Source organism: Sarcophilus harrisii, chromosome 1 (genome assembly GCF_902635505.1).
Source record: "Sarcophilus harrisii chromosome 1, mSarHar1.11, whole genome shotgun sequence".
NCBI classification, from domain to species: domain Eukaryota; kingdom Metazoa; phylum Chordata; class Mammalia; order Dasyuromorphia; family Dasyuridae; genus Sarcophilus; species Sarcophilus harrisii.
The window spans coordinates 85289675-85311820 of NC_045426.1; the positions used below are offsets into that span (position 1 = coordinate 85289675).

A 22146-nucleotide genomic window follows, 5' to 3' on the forward strand; every position below is an offset into this window, starting at 1 on the left:
GGCTAAGTCATGAGAATGGCTATTTATAGAGGAACTCAAGCTGAAGTAATACAAGGAAAGGACAGAAGTCTTGGAATCTAATAGGTTCCTTCCAAGCACATGCAATGGGACTCCAGAATTAGTTACTCAAATCAGTAGTCTAGTGCTTGGAGCCCCATCAGGTAGTTTACACACACACACACACACACACAAAATAACCTGAGTATTCAAAAAAAAAAAATGATGTGTCAATGTAAAGCAAGAATTTCTGGATGGGAAATTTCTCTGAGCAGTAATTCTCCGTTACTGCAGAATCATGAGGGGAAAAGGACAGGGGAAAAAAAGAGAAGAGGACAGAATGCAATTATGTCCAAAGCCTAGAAAACTAAGGTCCTGATCCCTTTCTAGGCCTCCGGTGGAGAAGTCAGAAGACTTTCCCAGAGAAAACAATTGAAGTCAATACTTAACACATCATAGGATATTTCTATTTCTCAAGGTCTCTAAGGTCCCTGTGAAAATGAGAGGAAAAGATTTAAAATAAGAATCACATGTGAATGTTTGAAGAAAATGAAGTCCAGTGTAAACACAGATAGCTCTGGGATATAAATAGTAAAACTACAGCACTTAAGTAGAATATTTTTGTCAAAAGCTTTTTAATTCCATGCTTTAGATACAATTAATTTTAATATGCCTCACAACAGTATTCGGTATATGTTTGTTTAGATGCTTGACAGCATGTCTACCGATAAAGCAAAACTACAAGGGGCAACATAAACTACAAATAGGAAGAAATAGGGAAAAACTAAAATTGCAAGCGAAAACCTCAGAAGGATTTAAGTAAAACACTGGAAATATATAATTTCATGTACGAGTTATTCCTCTGGCTAAGGTCATTTCATATTAATTAAATCTTCAATAATAAAATTGACATTCCTACTGAAAACAATGAGGTGTAAACCAAGTCATTATCGAGTCTTCCCAGGTTTTAGTTAATATGGTTGTGTTTCAAAGGAAATTCTAAGGAACATTGCCAAGTTCTGGCCAACCTTTCAAACTCCATTCTGGAGAATGAAGACACTGAATTCTTTAGTGAGGGCTCCCAAGTATATTTCATTTGGGCACACGTATCCCAGTCTTCTCCCGACCACAAGATAAGCTCAGAATGATGCATTTCATTTCACTCTCCCAGCTGGAAAAAGAGAGTGATTGTTCACAGGTACCTTTGCAGAAACGGTCGGTTAGGAATGGTGATTAGGAGCTCCGAAGAAGGGTTTCTCATCATCACTGCTGTCAAAAGCAATGGGGTAAAATGTACTTCTCTCAGCTTCCCTGGCATGAGGGCTACTCAGGTTATTAGAACTGAGGTCACTGAACCACCTCATCTGCTTGTCTGCCTCGGAACTGTTTGGAAAGGGAGAAGAAGAATCATAGAAGAATTGGTTTGCTGCTTTGGTGGGGCTATCTGCCTTTGCTCTTCCTTTCTCTACAGGCCGCAGAGTTTTGTAGGGACGCAGCAGAGGCAAGGGTTGCTTGAGGTCCTCCACTTGACCCAGAAATATATCTTCTTGTCCAGAATTTGCAAACTGGGGATCCTCTACTCTTGGGCTGAAAGTAGCGGTATCTCTTGAAAGGGCTGAACTCTTCCCCCTTATAAATGTGTTTCTTTGAAATTTCCTGGGCTTTTTCCTTTTTATTCTTTTTCTTAAGCCTATTTCCTTGTCTTTCTGTTCAAGCCCTTTATTTTGATACTGTGTATTACTACAAAATAGAGCTGTTGGCTGACACTCTTGTGGAATACAGGTGGGCCCGGTCTTAATGATCAAATCCTTCATAGTCACTGATGAAGACTGAGATGTTTCTTCAACTGTCAAGTCTCTTTTGCAGTTACTGGAGTAGCCACTGGAGTCATGGTTCTCAGGCAACTTCTTAGCAGGAGCTTGAGGCTCTAAATCAGTCTGCACAGCTTCATCCTGTACACTCAGACCTCTCTGGTTGAGCCAAAAAGTCCCTGTGTTTGTATAGTGCTTCTGATTTCCCCTCCCAGCTTCTTGCTTCTTGGCACTCTGTTTTTCACGTTGGTGTGATGATGATGGCCGGTCCAGGTGAGGAAGCAGGATGTTTTCACCTTTATCTGAAGATTCTGAAATTGATTTCCCTTTCCTGGCGAGTCTGGAGACCTGGTGTAGAGCTGGAAAGGTTTGGGAATCTTCATCATTCACACGGAAGGATAACTGAGCTTTTGAACCAGGTGAATACATTTCAGCCAAAACATTGGGGAAGTTGAGTTTTTCTAATTGGTTGCATAGCTTCTGCTGCTGTCTGCTCTGTTCGGCTGCTAGGACTTCAAGATGCTTCAGAGTGGATTTCAAATCTGAAAATTCCTTCTCTCTCTGGGGAAAGACAGTCAGAGGGAAACCATTAGTCAATGAGCATCAAAAATATGTGACAGACATATAGACAAACAGAGCGACAAAAAAGGGGCATTCAACAAAATGAAAGAAAACTTTAAATAGAAGCATTTAATCCCTGTGAGCTGATATAAATACGTGATTCTAAAGAGATTTAGAGGGAAATAGACAATTCTTCAGGAAAGCAGTGCCCTGATAGTTCTATCTGAGCCCAAAAAAGAGAATCCCTCAATCTCATCACATTACAGGACACTTCCAGCAATATCAGTTTCAAACAAACAAACAAACAACAACAAAAAAAGAAGTGAACCCCTGAGCTACATCAGTTCAAAGGGATTTGTTAGCTCAAGAACTAGCTCCTTAAGGGCAAGGCCTGTGTTACTGCTCATCTCCAGCTGTGGATCTAGCAGGCGATTTTAGTTAGATGGACCTGAAGGTGCCTTTCCAGTCATGTTCTTCAGCTAACATTTCTCACAATGATAGAAAGGAGCCCAGAGGGCTTGTGAAAAGCCCAATGACACACAGGGGAAGGGGACTGAGATCCCTACTTACAATTTCAAATTGCTTCTCCATCTCTAGGACTCTCTGCTCCATTCTGCTTTTGTCTCGTAGAGCTTCTAATATTAAGTCACAACGGGCTTGGATACTATCTTGCACTAAAAAAGGAATTTAATTAACATCCTTATCTGCTGTGGGGATTAACTTTGGTTCATAGCTCAACATGGCTTCTTCCTAATAGGGAATATTATTTTGACATAGCACCTAAAGTACAGAATTTAAATTTAGAAAAGCGAAAAACAAACAAAAAAAATCCAATTTAAGCTCTTCAGTTTATGAAGAAGGAAAAAAAAAACTCCAGAAGTGGAATGGCCAAGGTCATTTGGATGTGGCAGCAGCAAGATTTGAATCCAGAACTTCCTACCCATGGAATCCTCATGCTTCTCTACCTTTGCTCATGGTGTTTCCTATGCCTAGAATAGGGAACTACTCATTTTTGTCCAGAATTTCTACCCATCCTTTACAGGCCAACTCAAATGTTACCTTCTTCAGGAAGCCACTCTTGATTACTAATAACTTCCTGTGGCAGACTTCTCATTCCATACTGTATGAGTGTGTAGTAGACCGATCAGCATTTCTGTCTCACTGCTCTAGCCAGACTGTCAGCTCCAGGAGATCAAGGATCTCGTTTCCTCTTTCCCCAGTGTCTGAGCGCAGTTTTCCAAACATGATGGGCATTTAACAAATGTTTATTATCATTCTGACTCCAAGTCTGGAGCTTTTTATGGGCTCTGGAAATAAGACTTCTGATAATTTTGGTGTGACCATGGGCAAGCCATTTAACCTGAGCCACAATTTCTTCATCTGTAAAATGGAGATAATTTCTAGAGTCCTGATTTCGGAGGGTCATTGGGAAGACCAAATGAGATGGTGCATATAAAGAAGCATTTTGGAAAGTTTTCAGCACTCTGCAATGGCAGGCGTCAGCTATACCAGGCTGCTTTCCAAGAGGGAGGCTTTAGGAACAAAGGAAGGGTCAGCACTCATCTCCTGCGGGAGTCTCTCAGTCTGCTGAAGTATGACTCTTCCTTCCTCCTCAGAGAGCCTATGTTCCTGAACACAGCAGAGAGAAGATCCCTTGGGCCACATCACAGGAAAGAGTGAGAATACCAGTCATGTCCCTCCTAGCAAAGCGACAGGGCCCATCCACCAAGCTTCTCTGCACCCAACTCTGGGGGACAATAACCTTCTCGGTCCTGGTGGGTGCTTGGAGATAAGAGGTGAGGACAGAGGCATGCAAACCCAACAGCAGACTCCTGGCCACTTCCCCCTGGCCCAGACACAAGCTCCGATTTATTTCTCTGTCTGCTTCTGAAGCAAGGAAAATTCCTTCACCAAGTAGACCTGAGACATCCAGGATAAGCTTTCAGAGTGGAGGTCTCACTGTTTGTTGACCTGACCTAAGCTGAGCTTCATATCTATCTGAGATGAAGGAAAATGGCTCCGCAAGCAGCTCCCACTTTACCTTTCTAAGAAAGTTTATAAAGCTAAGAGTCACAGAATGTTAGAACTAGAAGTTCTAGGTATGTTAGTTTTTTGTTAGTTTTAGTGTTAGAAACACCCCCTCCCCATTTGCAAGTAGAGTATATATATAATGTATATGGGGGATGGTGAAGACTGGAACCTAAGTAATGCAGAACCAAGTTTAGACAAAAGACGAAAAACCCTAATATATAAATTGAAAAATGGCAGCATGGAGTGGATGAAAAGCCCCACTAGATTTGAAGTCAGAGAATCTAACTGAGAATTGTGGCTCTCCTGTTGACTCCTTGGCCACATCCCTCTTCCTTTCCTGGACTTCATACTCCTCATCTGCAAAATGAGGAGGTTGGACTAGACAGTTGCTAATAAGCTTCCGGCTCTAAATCCTATGATGCTAAATCCCAAATCCAATTCTTCTTTCTCTCATCCTACATCCTACTCAAGGCTTTCTTTCAAAGTAAAAAAAAAAAAAAAATAGGAAGTCAGCATAGAAAGAGTGAGACTCTGCTTTAATCTTCCCTTCTCTCCCTCCCCCCTCCCAGGAGAGAAGAATGGCTCGCCTGTGGCTCAGGGACTAATTGTGCAGGCTGCTAATGGGCCGGGTCACTGCTTTTAAAATGAGGTGTACAGCTGCCTCAGTCAGATTAGCTTCAGAATTGGGTTAAATGCTAAACCTGCACAGAATCTCAAATGCTGCACCTGAACAGAGCTTTCCAGTGGGTGAAGCAAGGCTGTCATTGGCTGAGTATCATTAAAGCCCATGGAGTTTGATTCAGGGACACTCACGGTGTGTGGCGGCCACCCATTCCAGCTGAGAACAGTCATCCAAACCCCCCATTCTAAGACAAGGCCCTTTGTCTCCTCTGCCGGCATCCGGCCCCAGGGGAGCTGGGAGCAGCCAACCTGCAATTTGCACTAAGTGCCGGCTCTCCCACTCTCCACCAGCTGCCAGGCAGCCCCCCTTCGCCGCCCCTCCCAGGTCCCTCTCTGGGCTGGGAATCACAGCATCTGAGAGCCTGTCTCGTTTAGCACAGCGCGCTCATGTTACAGAGCAGCAAACCAAAGCGCAGAGAAGTCACAGGCCACAAAAGTGGAGGAAGGCAGCAAAGGAGGGAGGCGGCCCCTGAGGCAGGCGGGAGATCGTATTCTTCTTCATACTTTATTTTCATGATCCATAGACCTGCCAGAGCCAGAAGCGATCCCAGAAATTGGTTCTGCAAAGATTCAAGAAGAGGCTGGGGGCCTCAGGCCCCCAAACACCAGCCCCTTGAATCATGATGACTATGTCAGGGTTACCCCATTTTTCAGTATCTTGGGGGGGCTATTAAATTGGTCCTATTTGTGAATTTAATAGAGTCCTGTTAGAGGCACCAGCCAACTCTTACCCAGGCCTATGGCACAGGATCAGAAGGGATTCTGTGTAATCCTAGAATGAGAACTGGAAAGGACCCTCCAAACACATCTAATCCAACCCCTCATTTTACAGTGAAGAAAGGAAAGACCAGAGAGATAGTGATGTTTTATTGTTGTTCAGTCACTTGGGGTTTTCTGGAGTGGTTTGCCATTTCCTTCTCCAGTTTATTACAGAGGAGAAACTGAAACAAACAGGGTGAAGTGACTTACCAGGGTTACACAGCTATAGGCTCTGAGGGCAGATCTGGACTCAGATTCTCCTGACTTCAGGCCCAGGGCTCTATCTACTGTGCCTCCCAGCTCCCGCCAGGTAAAAGTGAGATTCGGGATCCATCCTCTGACTTTAGGGTCTCCCTCAAATGTTTGTCCTTTACCTCTCCTTCCTCCCAAGGCCAAATTCATGGAAAAAGCCATTTATGCTCCCTCTGCCCTCAACTTCTTTTCTTCTCCCGCACTTCTGCACATGGCTGACCCTACACTCTCTGTGATTACCAGGGACCTCCACTGCTGGGTGCCCTTCTGGCCCCTCTCGCTGCCTCCCTACCTCCCCCATCCTCCCTCCCCCCTCTCTCCCAACCTGCCTAAACATTCCTTCTCAGTCTCCTCCTTTATTGGATAATCATCCCCTGGCTTCTCTGCATGAATATTCTCCAGCAGGTAGCCAGATAGTACAGTAGGTTAGATTAGAGCACCAGGCCTGCAACTAGGAAGATCTGAGTTCAAATCTGTACTCAGACACTTACTGGTTCTGTGACCCTGCTGCAGCACTTAACTTCTATCATCCTCAGTTTCCTAAATTGTAAAATGGGATGATAATAATAGTACCTACTTCCCAGAGTTGTTCTCAGGATTAAATGGGAATATTTCTAAAGCACCTGGTACACAGGGGATGCTTAAGGAGGGTTTGTTTCCCTCCTTATTTCTTCTTCTGGGGTCTGCCCTGGGCCCTATTCTCTATACTTGATGATCTCAGCAGTTCTCATGGGCTCAAAGAATCATCTCTATGCATGGGATGCCTAAATCAATAATATCTATTCTAACTTCTCACTTGTATTCTACTCCTTCATTGCCAACCACTTGTTCTAACTCTCTTCCTGGCTATTGCATAAACCCAAAATGAAACTGTTTAGCTTTCCCCACCCCTCACCAATCTTTATTTATTTATTGTTTTTACAAAGGTTTGAAGCATGGGAGTCTTCCTTCTCCTTTACCCTTTGAATTCAATCAGGCAGGAAATACTGTCAATTTTATTTTCACAACATCCCCGTCTCCTCCTTTTTCTCTACTCAAAATCACCAACCAATTCTGGCTTTCATCAACTCTTGCCTGGATTACTCTAATAGCCTCCTAAATGGCCTCCCTGTTTCTAATCTCCTTCTTCTCCAAAACGTTCTTCATATTAAAGCCAAAATGAATTTCCTAAGGCATAGATCTGACCCCATCCCTACCCATTGTCAAGTGGATGAAATACAAACTCCTCTGCTTATCAGGTAATCTTGCTCTAGCCTACCACCATTCTAGAGAATAATTTAGAATTACAACCAGCACTATCACTACTAGGCCTATATCCCAAAGAGATCATAAAAAAAGAGAAAAGAACCTATTTGTACAAAAATATTTATAGCAGCTCTTTTTCTGTGGTGGCAAAGAATTGGAAATCGAGATGATACTTATTAATTGACGAATGACTGAACAAGCTGTAGTATATGAACAGAATGGAATACTACTGTACTATAGGAAAGACAAGCAGGATGATTTCAGAAAGTCTTATATGAACTGATACAAAGGGAAGTGAGCAAAACCAGGATAATATTGTACCTAGTAAATGCAGAACTGTATGATGACAAACTGTGAAAGTCTTAACTATCCTCAACAATACAATGGCCCAAGACAATTTCAAAGGACTCGTGATTAAAAACAAAGGCTATCTACCTCCAGAGAAAGAACTGATGGAGTCTAAATGCATATTAAAGAATATTGTTTTTCACCATTTTTATGGATTTTGGGGGGATCATATCTTCTTTCACAACATGACTAATATGAAAACATATTTTGTATGATTGTACATGCATAACATAAAAAATTGTTTACTGTCTCAGGGAGGGGTGAGGGAGGAGAAAAAGAGAATTTGAAAAGCAAAATTTTTAAATATAATTTTTTTGTTTTTTAATTTTTTATTAAAGCTTTTCATTTTCAAAATACATGCATAGTTTTCAACATTCACCCTTGCAAAACTCTGTGCTCCAAATGTTTTCCCTTTTCCTCACTCCTTCCCCCAGATGGCAAGCAATCCAATATATGTTAAACATGTGTAATTCTTCTATACATATTTCCACAATTATCATGCTGCACAAGAAAAATCAGATCAAAAAGGAAAAAAAAAACAGAAAGAAAACAAATAACAACAAAAAAGTGAAAATACTATGTTGAGATCCACACTCAATCCCCACAGCCACTCTCTGGGTGCAGATAGCTCTCTCCATCACAAGTCCATTGGAACTGGCCTGAATCACCTCACTGTTAAAAAGAACCATGTCCATCAGAATTGAACATTGTATATTTTTGCTATTGCCATATACAATATTCTCCTGGTTCTACTCACTTCACTTAGCATCAGTTCACATAAGTCTCTCCAGGCCTCTTTGAAATCATCCTGCTGGTCATTTCTTACAAAAGGATAACATTCCACCACATTAATTTACCACAACTTATGCAGCCACTCTCCAATTGATGGACATCCCCCCTCAGTTTCCAGTTCCTTGTCACTACTAAAAGGGCTGCTACAAAACTTTTTGCACATGTGGGTCCTTTTCCCTTTTTTATGATCTCCTTGGGAAACAGTCCCACTTTGGTCATAGTTCCAAATTGCTCTCCAGAATGATTGGATCAGTTTATAACTTCACCAACAATGTAAAAAAGAAATGTTAAAAATTATCTTAACATGTAATTGGGGAAAAAATAAAAAATTACTAAATAATCATGGAGACACATTTGAAAGTTAAAGATAGAAACAAAGGTCCAATGTATAACAAAATTTTCATAGCATCACTCTCAGTGCTAGCAAAGAACTAGTAAAAATAGGCTCCCCATTGTTTAGGGAATGGTCAAAAATAACTATGGTATGTATGTTTATGTAATGGGATATTACTGTGGATTATGAAATGAATATGAGGAATGCAGATAAACATGAAAAGATTTAAATAGTCCATAAGCATTTATTAAGTGGGCCAGATACTGTGCTAAAAGTTGGGGATACAAAAAAAAAGCAAAAGATAATTCCATCTTTTGAGGAGATCACAGTCTAATGAGAGAGAAAACAAACAGCTATGCACTATATATATATATGATAAATAGAAAGTGATTAACACAGGGAAAGCACCAGAATTAAGAGAGACCAGGAAAGACTTCCTATATAAGATAGAATTTTAGCTGGGATCTGAAGCCAGGAAGCCAAGTAAGAAATGAAGAGGGAGAGCATTTGAAGCATGAGGGACAGCCAGTGATATCTAGAGTCATCAGGAAATGGAGTATTTTCTTTGAGGAACATCAAGGAGGCCAGGGTTGATGGATCATCAGGGATGGGGAGGGGTAGGAAGGGGAAGATGTAAGAAGCCTGGAAAAATATTAAGGAAATGGTTGTGGGACACAGGCTTATACAGGTCTCTGAATGTCAAACAGGGATTTTTTATTTGAACAATACAGAATGAATTAGGCAAAACCCAGAAAATGATATACGTGATCACTATAACAATGTAAATGAAAAAGTTAGCTAAAAGGAATTTGAACTCTGAGTAACTGAAAAATCAATGGATGTCCCTAAGAACAGAAAATGAAATGTACTTCCCCTCTCAAAGTAGATTCATAAAAAATTAGTAGGCCAGAATATTGCATGCACTATCAGATATATTTTATCAAATGTCCTTTTTTGGATTTGTTTTTCTTTGTCACAATTAAGTATTTAATCTTAAGAAATTAAATCTTAAGAAATTAAAATAGTTGAAATAAATATGACTCAGACACAAAAGACGTCAATAAAATGTATTTCTAAAACTAAAATAAAAATCTGGACAGGCTCTTCTTCTCTCAGTGTTTATTCTTAGAGAGGGTGGCTTAAATCCCTTGGGCAATTTTCATCATAACATTGCTTCATAGGGGCACTAGGTGGCACAGTGGAGAGAGCATCAGTCCTGGAGTCAGGAGAACCGAGTTCAAATATGATCTCAGACACTTAACTCTTCCTGGCTGTGTAACCCTGAGCAAGTCACTTAACTCCAATTGCCTCAGCAAAACAAATAAACAAAAAAACATTATGGCTTCATTCTCACATTGTGCATTGATGTTTTTTGTTTTCTTTTAAATTTCTATTGGTAGATTGGCTAAGATGACAGGAAAAAATAATGATGATTGTTGGAGGGGATGCGGGAAAACTGGGACATTGATGCATTGTTGGTGGAGTTGTGAACGAATCCAACCACTTTGGAGAGTAGTTTGGAACTATGCTCAAAAAGTTATCAAACTGTGCATACCCTTTGATCCAGCAGTGTTACTGCTGGGATTATATCCCAAAGAGATTATAAAGAAGGGAAAGGGACCTGTATGTGCACGAATGTTTGTGGCAGCCCTTTTTGTAGTGGCTAAAAACTGGAAACTGAATGGATGTCCATCAGTTGGAGAATGGCTGAATAAATTGTGCTATATGAATATTATGGAATATTACTGTTCTGTAAGAAATGACCAACAGGATAATTTCAGAAAGGCCTGGAGAGACTTACATGAACTGATGCTGAGTGAAATGAGCAGGATCAGGAGATCATTATATACTTCAACAACAATACTATATGATGACCAGTTCTGATGGACCAGGCCATCCTCAGCAACGAGATCAACCAAATCATTTCCAATGGAGCAGTAATGAACTGAACCAGCTATGCCCAGAAAAAGAACTCTGGGAGATGACTAAAAACCATTACATTGAATTCCCAATCCCTATATTTATGCACACCTGCATTTTTTATTTCCTTCACAAGCTAATTGTACAATATTTCAGAGTCTGATTCTTTTTATACAGCAAAATAATGTTTTGGTCATGTATACTTATTGTGTATCTAATTTATATTTTAATATATTTAACATCTACTGGTCATCCTGCCATCTGGGGAGGGGGTGGGGGGGTAAGAGGTGAAAAATTGGAACAAGAGGTTTGGCAATTGTTAATGCTGTAAAGTTACCCATGAATATATCCTGTAAATAAAGGCTATTGAATTTAAAAAAAAAAAAAAAGAAAGAAAAAAAAATTTCTGTTGGTATTACTTGTTTTTTTTTACATCCACTTCATTTCTAAGAACAAAGGATTTTTAAAAAGAGGAACACTAAACCACATATCAACCACGTCTGACACTTTATGAGATGTTCCACATCCAAAGTCCTCCACTTCTGCAATGAAAAGAAAAAAGTGAATTCTGATAACTCTTCTTTGGGGCCAAGCTTGATCAATAAAGTTTCACAGCATTTGTTCTTGATTTTTTTTTAATAGTTGTTCTTTCAATTTTTATTGTTGTAACCATTGTGCATTGTTTTCCTGGTTCTGCTGATTTCATTTTGTATAAACTCATATGTCTTCCCGTGTTTCTCTGTATTCTATAATTATTACATTAGTCAATGAGCCTTTAGGGCTCAGGACCTAGCAATTTGTCTCAACTATTCTCTTTTCAAGACCCAGCATTTTGAGGGGACAAGGATGGCCTCTGGCAAGGGTCTCAGAAACACTCAAAGCAGACACTATAGCTACCCACTAGGATGGTCATGTTGACTCTTGTTTCTGTGCTCATAAAAGGAGGAGCTTCTAGCAGGGACCAGCAATCTGTGCTTGATTCTTAGCACAATGTTTGGCACAAAGTAAGTGTTTAATAATAACTCCTTCCTTCCCTCCTTTCTTTCTCTCCCTCCTTCTTTCCTGTCTTCCTTTTTTCCCTTCCTCCCTTTCCTTCCTTCCATCCTTCCTTTTCTTCCTTCCTACCTCCCTCTTTCCCTTCTTCCCTCTCTCCCTTTCTTTTTTTTCTTTCTTCCCTCCCTCCCTCCTTCCCTTTCTTCCCTTCTTCCTTTTCTTCCTTCCTTCCTTTCTTCCTTCCTTCCTTCCTTCCTTCTTCCTTCAGAGAAATGGACCTAGTCCAAGGGCTTATAATCTCAGCCACAAATGATAAGCTGAAAAGGCTCTTCTTTGCCTCTTTGGGTCTAAGCCCCTATTAACTAAACTACAAACAGTCCCTTTCCCCAAAACCACTATTCCCTTCCACTTACTTCTCACCTATTGGGAGAAGTGAGGGACAGGGAATACAATATGTGTGCAACAAAACACTAGAATTAGAAGACCTGAATTCAAATTCCATTTTTTGACATTTACTGTATATGTGATCTTGAGCAATTATCTAAGGTTCCTGGACCTCAGTTTCCTCTAGGAAAAGATGACTTTTCCAGGGCCAGGAGATCATTATATATTTCAACAACAATACTATATTATGATCAATTCTGATGGACCTGGCAATCTCCAGCAATGAGATGAACCAAATCAGTTCCAATAGAGCAGTAATGAATTGAACCAGCTACACCCAGCAAAAGAACTCTGGGAGATGACTAAGAACCATTACATAGAATTCCCAATTCCTCTATTTTTGTCCATCTGCATTTTTGATTCCTTCACAAGCTAATAGTACACTATTTCAAAGTCCGATTATTTTTGTACAGCAAAATAACTGTTAGGACATATATGCTTAAATTGTATTTAATTTATACTTTAACATATTTAACCTGTATTGGTCAACCTGCCATCGGGGGAGGGGGGGGGGGAAAGAGGGGAAAAATTAGAACAAAAGGTTTGGCAATTGTCAATGCTGTAAAATTACCCATGCATATAACTTGTAAAGAAAAAGCTATATATAAAAAAAGAAATAAATGAAATTCACCTAAAAAAGAAATTCAGCATTTTCCCCTTTTTATCCTATGTTGATTTTGTTTTCACAAAAACTTTTCAATTTTGTACAGCTTAAATCTTTTTTTTTTCTTTTTAACAAATTGTTTGATTAATAACTGTCCTCCTAATCATAGCTGTGAAAGATACCAATCTTATACTCTTCTAAATTTTAATGGTATAACCTTAAATTTTCAGGTATCACTTGTTGTGGACATCAGTGCATTTATACATTCCAGCCTTTCAAACCTGAAATGGCTCTCACCTTCATCCCCAAGGTCATCTTTTTCCTCTTTCTTCAAGCTGCACCTCAGGAATCAGCATTTCCATCAAACCTTCCCTGATCATTCCTTTTTGAGTGAGCAATCAATCATTCAGCAAACATTTATTAAGTGCTTATTCATAATGTCAGATGATGTGCTAAGACCAGGGGTACAAAGAAAAATTGAAAAGCTTTGCTCTTGAGCAGCACACAATTTATAGAGAGAAGAGAGAACATAAATAAATTAGTCCCCACAAGATAAATACAAAGCAGAGGGTAAGTAGTTCTCAAGGGGAAGACACTAGCAGGTTCTCCCAGAGGTGGCCTTTTTTAGAATTTGCTGGACTACCAAAGCTCCTGGTGAGTCCCTGAAGCCAGCAGTCATGGCATTAAGCTAAAGTGAGACTAATACACTGTGCTGATTCCTGGTATACTGGTGTAATGGAAAACTTTGGGGTACCTATTGGGAGAAGCAGAAACAAAAAAAGAAACTCAAAGAGGAAAGGAACATATTTTTATGGATTGTTGGAGCTGGAAATGTTCTTATTTAGTCTTTAGCTATTATCTGCTTTAAAAACCTTCACTATCTCCCTAACACCTAACAAGTAAGATTTATGTTTCTGCTGCACATTCAAGAATTGCTACGTGGAGACATTTGCCTCCCCCCACCCCAGTCCTCATATCAAGACCCAGCCAACCGTTTTTTGACCAACTGTTGGCAATGGGTCATAGCAAAGGGAGCACCTGCCAGACCACTAGTCCTACTGCTAACCCCACTCTTCCAAATAGCAAGGGGTGGGGGTGGGGAACACAACTCCTGTAAAACAAGGATTGGCCAACTATCTCCATTATAGTCTTCCACAGGACAGGGGAGTCAGTTGAGTTGAAGAAAGCATCAAGTAATCCTGAGTGAGAGTCAATCTCCCACAAACACCTTGTCACCATTTTCCTTCAGACCTTAGGGCAGATTGCCTAGGACCTTGAGTCTAAAAGCCTTGGAAACCAACAAGGCTTCCAGCACAGTTACCGGGAAGCAATCAAATTGGAGGTACAGCCTAGCAGCTACTATAAAAGCAAGTATTACAGCTACAGTTCCTGAACACCCGGGGAACAAAAAGATCTCATCATCAAAGCCTTTGGTACTGTCAAATAATTAGATATCAGAAATTGATATAATTTTTGCCATTTGTATAAATGACTGCTTTTCCTCGGTTTCTTGGGGACCTTGAGACCTTCCATTTGATGTACAGCTGAAGTCTTCTATATGAAATGACTCCCCCATTAGAATATAAATTTCTTCACTGCCCTTTAAAAATGTTATTATTTTTTATTTTATGTTATTAGCTCAGTGCCTTGCATGTTGTAAACACTTAATGAATGCTTTTAAAAATTTATTTCTTTCATACCTAATTTATCCTATAGGTGACTACTAAAATAATCTTCCTGATGCTCAGTTTTACTATATCATTCCCCTACTCAAATACATTTGTTTGTTCCCTTTTGTATCTAAGACAAAATACAAATGTGTTAGTCTGACCTTTAAAGAACTCTCCATTACCTAGCTCTAACCTATCTTTCCAGCCTTATTTAACTTCCTTTCACAAATGCCAGGTTCCGTTAAATTAGACCATTAGCTATTCTGGGAATTCTAAGCTCCATCTTCAGACTTGGCATTTGTCCAAACTATTTCCTATGCCTATTATGCTGTCATTTCTACCCATCAGAGTCTTTTACTTCTTTCACGACTCAGCTAAAGTGCCATCACGTCCATGAAGTCAATATGGACTTCCACCACCACCAGTGGTTTCTGCTCACTTCCACTTCAGATTCTCCTAGAATTCTCTGTATGTTCTTCTTTCCTTGAATCATATTCTAATTGGGTTCCCTAACACTCTCCATCCCTTAGATCAATCTTACACTCCTTTAGGCCAGAGGCTATTTTATTTATGTCATTATTTTTCCAGTGTCAGATTACCTAGTGGATGTTTGTGAATTAAGTAAGCAGTTTGTTAAACTTAATTATACAATATCAGAACTGAAATAGATGTTTCCTCTTTATTTCATAGATAAACAAAATGAAGCTCACAGATGCGGCAGCTGAGGAAGAGTATTCCCCTCACCCGGGGCTATGAAGTTTCTTTATTTAAAGGCCCACAAACAAAGTTTTTGTTTTTACTATAGTCCGGCCCTCCGACAGTCTGAGGGACAGTGAACTGCCCCCCTATTTAAAAAGTTTGAGGACCCCTGTAAAAGTCAAGTGATTTGCCTTCCCACTCCCTGATTACCCCTTTCTTCCCCCATCAGTCGGTGTCAGAGTCAGGACAAAACTTGTTTCTTGTGGTTTCTATGTAGCACCAGAATGACTCTGCAGATAATGAAGCATGGCCTCCATTATCTCTTGAGTGGGTTCATCCTGTGCCTTCTGCTGCCTTTCTGTACAAATACAGCAGCCCAAGGGCCCAGCCTCAGTCCTGATGTGGAAGTAAATGGGCAAAAGCTGCATCAGCCCAGGATGGAGACCAAGTATCTGCACAGCCACTGAACAGTGGCCAGGAACAGATGTGCTTTCCTCTGCCTAGCAACAGGCCTTCGCTATATTAGGCCCTCAATATTTATTAAATAAATCAATTAAGAAATGACAAATGGATCTGGAATTGTAAGTCACTAATAGAGGTTTCTTTAAAAAGAATGAAAATTTTTTTCTTGCCTTTCTTCCTTTGAAAATATGCCAAAAATCCTGCTGGGTTGATTAATTGCCCTATTCTAATAATTTAGTTCATCTTTTTTCTTGCAATCTCAACTAGGAAATACATTTAGTGGTAAAACAATTCTCTACCCATTAAAACCTTCCCTTTTTTTGTAATAGAGTAAACCCAGAATTCTATGCTAATGCAGTCTAAATTCTGAAGGACCCTATGAAGATAGGCTGCAAGAAGAGACCCCCAAGAACTTTCCATCTATTTTCAGGGGACCAGTGTAGCTGTGGAAAAATTCAATACCCAAAGAAGGGCCACCTTAGGCATGATATGAACATCCACAACCATGGCAACTCCTGAAGACCCTCTTTCATGGGGGAAATTCTTCACCTTTTTTGTGTATAATTGACCTCTTTGACAATCTGGTAAAACCAGCAAGTCCCTTCTCAGAACCATGTTTTTAAATGCATAAAATTAGATGCACAGAATTAAAAAGGAAACAGATTATATTGAAATATAGTTATTAATTTTTTTAAGTTCACAAATCCCAAGTTGAGGACCCCTGCATTTAATGGCTGCAATTTGCATTTGTCTTTACATTCTCAGGATCACTTGGCCTAACCCCTTCATTTTAAAAGCTGAGGCCTAGATTAGTTAATTGACTCTTCCTAAGCCACACAGATTTAAATCTAAATCCCCTGATTTCAACTCCAATATTACAATATCTAATATATTGGAATCATAAATAATGATTCATAATTATTGCATTGGATCTAATAAAATCATGAGTTCTTGAAATGAACATTTCTTTGAGCTTTAGTTTCCTCACCTGTAAAATGGAGGTACCGATCCTTCACAGAATTTTTGTTAGGAAAGTACTTTGTAAATGGTAAAATGTTACAGAAATAACACTTATTGCAAGTCTGATCCTTTGCCTGGATGGAAAAAGGACACAGCAGGAACTTTTAAAAAAAAAAAAAAGGAAGGGTTAGTAAAAAAACAAAAAACAAAAACAAACAAACAAAAAACACATTTCATTATGAGGAGTGGAAACATTCCTTCCACCAGCTGGTGACACATGAAATCTTTGATGGATACTCTCAAGATGAAGTACTATTAATCCCTTAACCTGTTATACAAAGTCTTCTATAATTTGATTTTAATTTACCTTTCCAATCTTATTTCACACTATTTTCTTTCATACATGCTACCTTATAGACAAAGACAGGATTGTGCAATGATCCTTGCTCTCCTCCAGCCCCTTGCTCTCTTCCATGTATTCACACAGACTGTCCCCCCTGTATTTGGAAGGTTCTAGCTGCTCATTTTCACTTGCTGAAACCTTGCAGTTCCTTCAAGGCCCAGACCAGCCACTACCTAAAGCATTTTACCTGGATCTCTCTCTTGTTCCATTACATTTTGCTTTGTACTATACTTATATGTACATAGTATATATCCCTACCCCACTCCCACAGCAGACTGTAAATTCTCTAAGATCAAGAACTGTATCATTTTTCATCTCTATAACCTCAATGCCAAACACAGAATCCTTGTACCAGTCATCAAAAACTGAGATCCATGTGAGGCAATTTTTTTTTCTCTTTTGACTATGAGGCTAAGAATGCTTAATAGTCCATACTTGAGTCTATTATCTAAGACCCAGCCTCTTAAACTGTGGGTCACAACCCCATATGGGGTCTTGCAACTGAATGTGGGGATCACAAAATTATGATTATGAGTAAATGTTTGATTTGCATATCTATTCTATAGAGCTAAATGCCCAGGGTAATGTAAAAATTTTTCAGGTAAAAAGGAGTGGTGAGCAGAAAGTTTGAGAAGCTCTGAACTAAGAGAACAAAAGGTCAGAAAACAAGGAATTCGAAGGAATGAAAACTTTGGATATGACTCTGCAGTAGAAGTAACTTGGTTCAAAAGACCCAGATGTTAACACAATTATAATTTTGTCTTCACTTTCACTGGAGCACATGTATTTTACTCATAGGCTGAATGAGAGGATCCTTTGGGGCTATAATAACAACAAAGCACTTATAACTAAATACATAAAGCACTCAGAGGTTTGCAATATGTTGTCTCATTTGACATTCCCTTTTTTTCATTTGGCCAATTGTATTTTTTAAGGTGTTATTTTCTTTAGCATTTTTTGCACTTCTATTATCAAGCTGTTGATGCTCTTTTCATAATTTTCTTGCATCATTCTCATTTTTCCTTCAATTTTCCTCCTGGCCCTGGAATTGTGACTTGATTCCCCACTCTCCTACAACCACAAGTGCTAATGCTGCCTTCTATCTTAGAATTGACACTAGGGTCCTCACACTTCTGTGAATGACCACATGTTCTCCTCTCTACCTTGAACCACAACCTGGGCTATTAGATGCCCTGGTCACAAGTCTTTTTGTCCCAGGGACTGTGATCCAATGCAATAAAATCCTGAACTCAGTTCCACCAGAGGGTCCCCTCCAATCTCCTCTCATTAGTTGTCTACCCATCTTGCTTCCCACTACCATCCTGTCCTGAGAGCTCCTGAAGTTGCTGCTAGATCTGATGCCCAATGCAGCAGCCCCCAAGGCACAGGCTGTGCTGCACTCAGGCGCCCACCACCACTCTGGTGAGTCACCTTTCTTAGGCTAGAAAATTGTTTCAGTTGACCTTCTGGTTGGTTCTGCCACTCTAGAATTCAACGTGAGGCATAATTTTAGAACTTTTTTGGAAGGGAATTTGGGAGAGCTTAGCTGAGTGCTTTTCTGCTCTGCCATTTTGATTCTACCTCCCTCATTTGATATTCTCAATAATTCTGTATCCTTGATTCCTTGACATCCTTTAGGACAAATCAAATCTCACCTTTTGCATCCCACCTTTCTTGGCCCTGCTAACTGCTAATGCCTTCCTTCCTAGGCTTGCTTTCACTTCTGCTGTTTATATAACTGGTATTTACCTAGTTACTTACATGTTGTCTTCCCCATTAGAATTTCTGTTTTGCAAGAGTAAATTTTCGCCTTTTTTTGGATTTCAGGATGTTGGTGTCTGACATATAGTAAGCACTTAGTGAATGCTTGCTGACTGAGTGGCCCAGGGAATTTGTGCTTGACCTATGATATTTAGAATTTTTGTCAGCAATTTATATAAGGACATATGGACAGCATGCTTACCCAATTGGTAGCTGTCACAGAGTTGGAAGGGAAAGTTAATATTCTGGATGGCATACTTAGTATTTCTAAAGATTTTGACGGACTTGGAGATTGGACCAAATCAAATTAGATAAAATTTATTAATAAAGTCTTAACCTTTGGTTTATAAAACTCAATTTTACAAATACAAAATGGGGAACTGCTAGATAGCAGTTCATGTGAAAAAAGATAAGGGGTTTTAAGTGGACTGAAAGCTAAATATAAGTCAACAGTGTCATATGGTTGCCAAAATAGCTCAGGCTCCATATACTAAGAAAGGCACAGTGCCATGCCTTATAAAGATTGCATAAAGGAACTAGAGATGTTAGACCAGGAGGAGAAAAGACCTTTGGAATCATACAATTATCTTTAAATATCTGAAGACAATCAGGAGAGAGGGATGAGATTTGTTCTTTCTTAGGGCCATCTCCAGTTGTCTTGCTCTATCTCTGGCCACTGGACCCAGATAGTTCTGGAAGGGAAAGTGAGGTAGATGCCCTCACCCAGCCCTCCCTCACTTCAGTCCTTGCACGTCACAGCCTCCCTTCCCCAATGTCATGGTCTTCTTCCAGAAAGAAGGACAAACAACAACGACAAAGACGACAACAACAACAGACTTAGTAACAATGAGTAGAAATTATAGGGAAGCAAAATAAGGATTGATATAAGGAAAAAGAGGGCTGGAATAGGGTCCACAGCAACATGACCCAACACTCTAATCTTGCAAAATACAGTAGCTATGTTATAGAAAACAGACTTTTTTTTTATAACAAATACACATAAAAATTTACCCATCATTCAGAAAAAATATTATTTTCTTCTATTTTAAGAAGAAACCCTTAAACTCAAAAGAGATGTTTATTATTCATATAGCTTCTAAGATACCTCTGTGATATTTGCAGTGTAGGATTTAATTATAATTTATAGAAGAGTACCTAAATAGAAATGTTTCTTAGCAACCATTGTTGCATAGAAGCATAAATTCCAATAAAATCACAATATAACAAAAAAGGGCAAAGTTTCCATTCTAGATTCAATATTCTAAATACGTCATTTTGAGACATGATTCCATTCCATCTTTGTTTTTTCAGCTGATTTATGATGCTAATAACACATTCTTTCTAGGTCCTTTTTACTTGAAAGATATTTATTAAAAACCATAAATTCCCTAATACATCTATATTTTTTCTTGGACATGCTGAAATCCATTATTAGTATCTTAAGACTCTAATACAAGTGAACTACTGGCTTACTTTTCTGGCCCTCAGTAACTACAGAAAAAGCAATATTCTTTTGGACCAAATATTAAAGATTAAATTAACTGGGGAAATGAAGAAAGTCTGTGTAATTTAGATAAAGTCAGATTTACTAGAGCCAAGCATATCAATTCATGGCTTTGAGTCTTCTGTTTTCAATAATCTTAGTAGAAAAGAAAAAAAGTGGGGGAAAGAGGACTAATGAAGATAAAGGGACACTAATAATATTCCAAGAAAAAGAATTCTATGCTTCTTCCCCAATTTGGCAACCCTGTCTGCAGAAAATAGAGCAATTCAAATCTACTAAAAGTGAAATGCTACTCTTCCCTGTCCCACCCAGCTCCCTCAGATCCTTCCTTCTGCATAAGGCCTTTTGCTGACTTACACTCATCCTCCAGGTAAAAGTGGTATGTTGCTTCTCAGATTCTTATAGCCCTTTGACTAAACTTCTATTTAGATTCATGTTTTCTCCTCCTTTAGAATACAAGCTCCATGAGGAATTTTTTCCTTTGCATCCCTAGTCTTAGCAGAGTGCCTTGCACATAGTAAACATTCAATAATTGCTTGTTCATAGACTCTCTACTCTATCTCACTCTTTGTTTTTGTGTAAGCTATACCTTTGTTTTGCCATCTTAACTATTTTAATTATAATTACTTAATCTTGAGTCCACAATTATGACTATGATTTCAAAAAAGAGAGACTGGTAGAACAACGATGATCCCCAACAGTCAGGAAGTGTGTAACAGGATAAAGGAAATAAGATCTAGATGCTGGTGTCTTTTCTGCCTTTCTTTTTCAAATGAATATAATACTTCTGGGTACATCATTTTCAGCTGATGCTATCCTCATGAAGAAGAGGCAAGAGGAAAGTCTGGTTCCAGAAGGTATGATGGCATGTAATAGAAGTCTCCTACTCCCTGATTTAGAGCATATGTAGACTTTGTATATTCTTATCTGCTAACCACATGACGAAGAAATGAACTGCTGATGGATTATAGAGTTAGATGCATTCAAAAGGTAATAATTAGCCACAGTGTGCCTGCCTTGTTGTGTTTTGAATGAGGAGGCAAAGACTGAGCTGTAGGTGGGGAAGAGAGTCTTGAGGCATAAGTAAAAAAAAGTAAAAGTACTGAGTTCCCAAATTGGCAACTCTTCAGAATCCTCATCCATGAATAAAATTCTCCCTTAATAATTCACCCTCTGGTCACTCCCCATTTGATAAAAAGATATGAACAGACAATTTTCAGATGAAGAAACTAAAGCTATCTATAGTCATGAAAAAAAAATACTCTAAATCACCATTAATTAGAGAAAAAAAATTAAAACCATTCGGACGTACCACCTCGTACCTATTAGATTGGCTAAGATGACAGGAAAAGATAATGATAAATGTTGGAGGGGATTCCAAAGGCAGTATGTTAGAGTTGAGTTATGGTATGTGCGACTATGGATCATCAGATCAATATGATCTCAGAATGCTCTGCCACAGGTCGGACACAAATATGAACACTTGGGTAGTTTCTCTAATTCTGCATGTTTTGTGTTTCCTTTAGACTAACTCAATTCTACTTTTCTCATAGAACACAGCACCTTCTCTGATGAGGGCATGCCATGCTGGGCAGTCCTGTGCTAGTGTCTCCCATGTCACACAATCAATTCTATGGTTCTTAAGATAGACTGAGAGAGCATCCTTCTATTGCTTTTTCTGACCATCTTGTGACCATACAGGGTATTTGCCCTGTACGAGTTCTCTATAAAATAGTCTTTTTGATAAGTGCACATCTGACATTTGAACAATGTGACCAGCCCAATGAAGTTGTGCTCTCTACATTAGAGTTGGAATGGTTGGCAGTTTAGTACAAGAAAGGACCTCATTGTCTGGTATCTATCCTACCAAGCTATCTCCAGACAATTTAAATGGAAGCAATTCAGTTTCCTATCA

General features: G+C 39.3%; 1 protein-coding gene across 1 annotated transcript in view; it reads right to left on the reverse strand.

The window, feature by feature from the left end:
• Positions 1 to 628: 628 nt before the first annotated feature.
• Positions 629 to 22146, reverse strand: part of CCDC36 (coiled-coil domain containing 36) — a 69651-nt gene continuing 48133 nt past the window's right edge. Inside the window, exons 7-8 of the mRNA XM_031959306.1 lie at positions 2940 to 3043; positions 629 to 2369 (exon numbers count right to left, since the gene is read on the reverse strand). Of these exons, the coding sequence (XP_031815166.1) occupies positions 1218 to 2369; positions 2940 to 3043 (1256 nt within the window). The 3' untranslated portion in view covers positions 629 to 1217. The remainder of the gene's footprint in view (positions 2370 to 2939; positions 3044 to 22146) is intronic.